General features: G+C 41.5%; 1 protein-coding gene across 1 annotated transcript in view; it reads right to left on the bottom strand.

The window, feature by feature from the left end:
- Nucleotides 1-6,000, bottom strand: part of LOC111222914 (voltage-dependent calcium channel subunit alpha-2/delta-3-like) — a 32,987-nt gene that overhangs the window by 24,345 nt on the left and 2,642 nt on the right. The window contains exons 3-4 of the mRNA XM_022746822.1: nucleotides 2,831-2,947; nucleotides 641-700 (exon numbers count right to left, since the gene is read on the bottom strand). Coding sequence (XP_022602543.1) covers nucleotides 641-700; nucleotides 2,831-2,947 — 177 coding nt within the window. The remainder of the gene's footprint in view (nucleotides 1-640; nucleotides 701-2,830; nucleotides 2,948-6,000) is intronic.

Below are 6,000 nucleotides of genomic sequence, written 5' to 3' on the forward strand. Positions count from 1 at the left end.
TAAATAATGTCCTGAACACATTCGGGGGACATGAGCAAATCATGTGAAATATAATTAAAATTACAGCAATGCAGGCCGACTTCTATTTTCCCCATTCTTCTCTCTGCTTTTGCCTACAGCTTATATGACCGCAAAGACCTGGGCCAATAATAACTATATTATCCTCTCAGAAAATGCTAGTTGCCTATACTTTCTTTCTAAATATTAGATCATGCATTAGATTATTCCTCCTGTATGTTTTTATCTCGTGCTACAGTTCCAGTTACTGTATGTGAACGTCAAAGCGAAGACCTGATTTTGAGCTATGACTCCCAACACTTCCAAACATTCAGTCTGAGTTATGCCCGTGTGTCGCTGCAGCCTTCAGTGTGTGCGCCACTGCTCATCAAAGAAGCATTATGTATCAAACCGATGACAGGACATCAGTGGGAAGGACGATGCCAACGCAATTAAAGACTTTTAAGGCCTATTACCCTTCTCTCACCTTGCAGCCGCTCCTCCCCTGCCCGACTGAAAATGATTCATCCTGGTCTAACACAATGCCACATCACATTTTTAATAATTAGGTCGTGTCCCTCTTTTCTTTTCTTTTCTTTTCATTTCTTTTCTTTTCTTTTCTTTTGTCCGGGACAAACCTCACCTGCAGGTCGGGATTATCCTCATGCTGATGGTGCGCTTCTTCTGCCGCTTCCACCAGCCGCTGAGAGGAGGAGAGAGGATGGTTAATAAGACCAGAGCTATTACACGCGTGTGCTTAAAATCCGATCCTATTTCTATTTAATGCATATAAACCTTAAATTCTAGGCTACTTTGGCCAAAACTGCACCATCAGACCACGGTTCTTTAAGACTTCCACAAACTTCCTCAAAGGCCTCTGGGAGCCCATTCCCAGAATAGTTTTTTTTCTAATTTTTATTTTACACCCTGCTGCTCTTTGTATTTCTCAAACTTGCTGTTTGCACATTGCTCTGGTGCTCTATTATTCCAGCATCTCCACAAATGTCATTCCCCTGAAGAGGACCTTGATCGAGGACCATAGCCAGACTCTAGATTAATCTTTGGATGAAATCGGCAGCATGTCCAGCTTTTGGTTTAAACTCGATAAAAGCATATGTTGCCCAGAGGGTTCAGGCTTTCCCTCCTTGGCAATTCTTAGAGTGTTTTTTTTAAAGGCAAAAAAAAAAAAATGCATCAAATGTAGGGCACTACTGTGGAGCGCAGCTGTAAAATGATTGATGGAGGCAGGTTGGAGGATTTCATGCCGAGCACCAAAGCAGACATCGCTTCTGTAATAACTCGAGTCTCGAAAATGTGCTTGGCTCTGTGTTTCCGAGGGAAATGCCACCTAAACGCTACAGTCACTCTCACCCTCGGAGCCAAGCAGGTAATTAACATCTGTCACATGTGTCAAAATAAATGCTGGCCTTTATAAACACAACTGAGCTGCGTTGTCCAAATTCAATTGACCTCGTGGTGAGTTCTCATGTCGTCAGCAGTTGGCAAATAAAAAAAAAAGAAAAAGAAAAGAAAATGGTATGAAATAAACGCAATGTTTTGTGGTTTAGGTGGAGAACACTCTTGGTAAAGGCATGTGCATAATTTTACTTTTTTTTATGAAAAAGACCTGCAGCGGCCACACACCCCACCTCCACCACATTATTCAGGTCAGTGCCTCATTTTTAAACCAGGCTTAAACATGAGACTGGATTTTTATTTTTTATTTTTATAACATTCAAATTTCGGCCCTTGTATTGTTAACACATAATTAAAAAAAACACCTTGATATGAATCCAATCAGATTTATTAAATATAAGTGTCATTTATAGAATGAATTGGGATGAATTGTCGCCCACATGGGATCAGGCAGGGAGAGATAAACGTTATCATTTCCCAGCAGTCCCTGCGAAATGCAGCATTAAAATGGTTACAAGCTGAGGTCGCAGACTGGCTGCTGCTGTGGGTCTGACTACAGCTCGGACTCGGGCACTACACGTGAGACCATGTCCTAAACGAACCTTTTACATTTGACACATTTGATCTTTGAACACTGAACAATACTCTGCTCTTGCTAAATGATTAACCTGCTCAATTTAGGGACTGTATGAAAATTAGACCTGGGGAAGGGAGCTGAATTTTATTTTTAACATTTAAAAAAAAAAGTCCTTATTAATATTTTCACTGGCTCATTTAAGAAACATTAAAACAGCCTCTTTAATAGTTAAACATTAATATTTTAACAGAAACAATCATTTTCACAGAGCCATCAAATTTCACATTAAAAGTTGAATTAGTGATTGTAAAAATGTTGCGTCCTCTTTGTCAAATATATTGATACCACAATATTGATCGGAACCATACTATAAACTAATAACTATTACCACAGTCACTGAATGAGCAAAATAGGCACAGGTGTCACTACTGTGGGTGCTGAGGGGCTTTAGCGCTGCAGTTTCTGTCACTGCACCTCTGATTCAAAATAAAGATGAAGTTAGCCTGATACGATCAGTTGTCAGATACAGTCCTGATCACATGAGTCATATGACCAGGCGTGTTGGAGACGTGTTTTCTTCACGCAGGTGTACCACCAGTGCAGCATTAAATATGAAAACAGACACTGAGTGCTCGTAGCTTCATTCTGATGTGGGAATCAGTAAAACGTGAAGGCCCTCCCTAAAGCAAAAAGAACACAACATGCAGCCCTCCCTCTTCGCTGAGGCTCTAACCTTACCACCCTAATTATTTACATACAGCCCCTCACCCCCTGAAATAGAATTAAATGAATGAAAAATAAATAAATGCAGAATAAAATGCTTTTTCAAATTGTACTTACCCTTGTGGCCTCCGCTTTTCTGTGGAACATTTCCTCCATCTTCACAGCCAGATTTTTGACCAGTTTCACACCATCGATTTCCTCCACTCTGACTGACTTTTCAAATTCTTTATATTTCTGAAAATAACCAGAAACAGGAATGTGGCATTGACAGAGAGGACCACTGTAAAGCTGGTTGTAGAATAACATACTGGAAGCTTATGGCCACTGAGCTCACATGACTGATTAACATGTTAGTAATTTGGTCACTGCAGGGTGTCCTAAAATTTCTACCTAACACTAGTGAGACAAGAAAAAAGAAAACATTTAGATAATCATTTTTTGCCGTGTGTGTGTGTTCCGCAACATTTTGGGGGACTATTGTTCCACTGTGTCCCACTCCAGAGAGATTGGGAATTGTTAAACAAGGCTTATAAGCCTTCACATGTTGGCTGACAAGCTGCACGCAGCCAGTCTCAGATGAACGGCTGATAAAACCCTCGCTGCAGCACAGGGTGATTGATAGTCTTTATCTGGTCTCAGTCATTGGCTGCACATGCTGCTTCTCTCTCTCTGATTGGCTGGAGATGGCCATGTTGGGTGGCCGAGAGGGGGATGGGGCGGGGCCGGCTTTGAAGGCTATGCATGGTAAGAGGGTAATTGAAATGGAGTCAAAGCACAGGAGAAAGATAATAACGTGTCAGGCTTGGCCGATTCTGGGTAATGAACTACACCTCACATAATGCTGATTCTGCTGGATGCACAGGACCTCCAGTGATACAGAACAAAGCCCGCCACAGCTCGGAGGAGTACAACATTACATAATTCCACACCTGCCTGGCACGCACACACACACGCACACACACGCACACACACACACATTCAAAATAAAAACAAAAGCTTGATCCTCTCACGCTGACCAGTCAGCTGCATCACACACACTCTTCCAACATCCTTATCTAAAAATAAACATAGCCACAATAGGCTCGTAGCACACATTCAAACACGTTCCACATTGTGTGGATAGGACGCACACAACGACATACACACACACACACATACACACACACACACATCAGTACATGAGGCGACAAATTACCTACTGAAAGGAAGAGTGTGGGCTCGCAGTGGAGCAGAACAGTTCATTTCACGCCTGTCCTCCTTGCCTCAGCACCCAGTTCCCCCTCCTCCTCCTGACTCACACTCCTCCAGTCATCAAGTGGAGGTTAAGCCCCATCCATCAAAAGCACTGATCATGATTATTGATTAGGAGTAACGACCAATGCAAGAGTGAGGTCTGCCTGCTGGGGGCCCGAAGAGCCTCAGTGTTTCCCGCTTTTTGCAGAAATCTTAGTGAAACCGGGTAATTCACCATAAAAGCATCTAATGATCAGCCTTAATGACCAGCCCCTAACGACCCGTCAGTTCCCTCACAGCTCACTGCTTTGTGCTGACTGGCTCGGCACAACTCTCTCCCGACATGCCTCCATGAACAGGAACACGAGCAAAGTGCTTACAAACACACACACACACAAAAAAAAGGAACAAATCTGCGGGGCATATTGCAAAATGTTTTTGTACAATGATGAAATGCATGTTTGCTAACAAATATGAAGGAAATGACACTTAGTGCTTCAGTTTCCACCACACACAGTTTGAACTTAAATCTTACATTACTGTAAGGAGCTGTCACCTCAGGGCAAGGAGGGCCGAGGTTTGGACCCTGGAGCCGCTTCCTAAATGCAGTTTGAATGCTCTCCCCATGTTTGCGTGGATTTCCTCTGGGTGCTCCGCTTTCCTCCCACGCTCCAAGACATGCAGCAGAGCTTTTAGGATTAATCCTGCTACTGCCCTTGACCGAGGAGCTGGCCTCGGAACTGGAGTTGGTCCCCGGACGTGGCGCTGTGATAGCCCACAGCTCCTAAAATAGTGAGGGATGGGTCAAATACAGAGGATTAAAATGTACGTTATGATGGGGATTAAAGTGGTAACTTAAACTACATGAAGGAAGGAAAGAGTTGTTACAGTCAGAGAGAATCAGTTGAAACTGATCTCTACAGGACTTATCAGACTGGAAAAATGGAAACCACTGTCCACTTTAGTCCACAATAGTAATAAATACAACTCTGACGATTAAACTCAGTTGTCAAGTACTGATCCAATTCTGCGGTCATTTGGAGGCTGTGGTTTACTCTGTTCTTGCACTGAAATGCATCTTTAAAAAGGTGTATCTCATATTTTTGTCCTTCCTTGCTGTATATGTAATAGATGGAGATAATACTCTGACATGCTGGACGCAATACTGTAAAAAAAAACCCTTCAGTAAAATGCAGGTCAGTTTGACTTTTCCACATCACAAAGCAGATCTTCATAACATACCACAGAACTGAGTCGACATGCAAACAGCTGAAACAGAAAAATTAAAACATAGAATTTTATTCTGTTGTGTATTTATTGCAGGGTTATTGTATGAAACATCACACAGGAGGTTTTAGTTTTTTCTGATCACTTGGTGTACACTATAAAATGATTTGAACCCAGTGGTGGTCTTTTCACTGCATATACTCTAAAGACAAAACAAAGACAAACATTATCTTTAAGCTGACAGAGAGAAAATATTTTTTATTGCTGAGCAGAGACCTACACGTTTGAGTCTGTAACGTTATTTAAAAGCTGCGTGGTAGCCTACTTTGTATATGTTGCATGTGAGAGAATCCTTCAAACCCAAAACCAGAGACCTTCATCAGGTCGATGTGTTGTATGGCCACGATTTTTCAAACGCCAGAACTTTGTTTTCTAATTCTAGTGCAGATCCCGTCGTTTCAAAATATACTTAATATTACACTGCATTGTGGGGGAATATTGTATAAAATAATGCACAAAATTTCCAGAACATTTGAATGTGATTTAACAATTCAGCCATAAAAACATGGTATATTGGGTAAGTATCATATAGTCTGCTGAATCAATAAGACATGTAAAACTAAATTCCTTTAAATGTTCGACTTCTCAAGTGTTCTTATAACTTCACATGATAATTCTATATTTTTTTGGCTTATGCAGTTTGTGTCCATGTTTTTATCGACTTGTCCATCTCATCTCGTCTTTCCTTCTTTTCCCTCTTTCTGTAAAGCAGTTTTCTGTAAAGTAACCTAATGACATCATCAGGCTTTAATGCCTTTTAAAATGCC

Source organism: Seriola dumerili, unplaced genomic scaffold, assembly GCF_002260705.1.
Source record: "Seriola dumerili isolate Sdu_G_001 unplaced genomic scaffold, Sdu_1.0 BDQW01000109.1, whole genome shotgun sequence".
Taxonomy (NCBI): domain Eukaryota; kingdom Metazoa; phylum Chordata; class Actinopteri; order Carangiformes; family Carangidae; genus Seriola; species Seriola dumerili.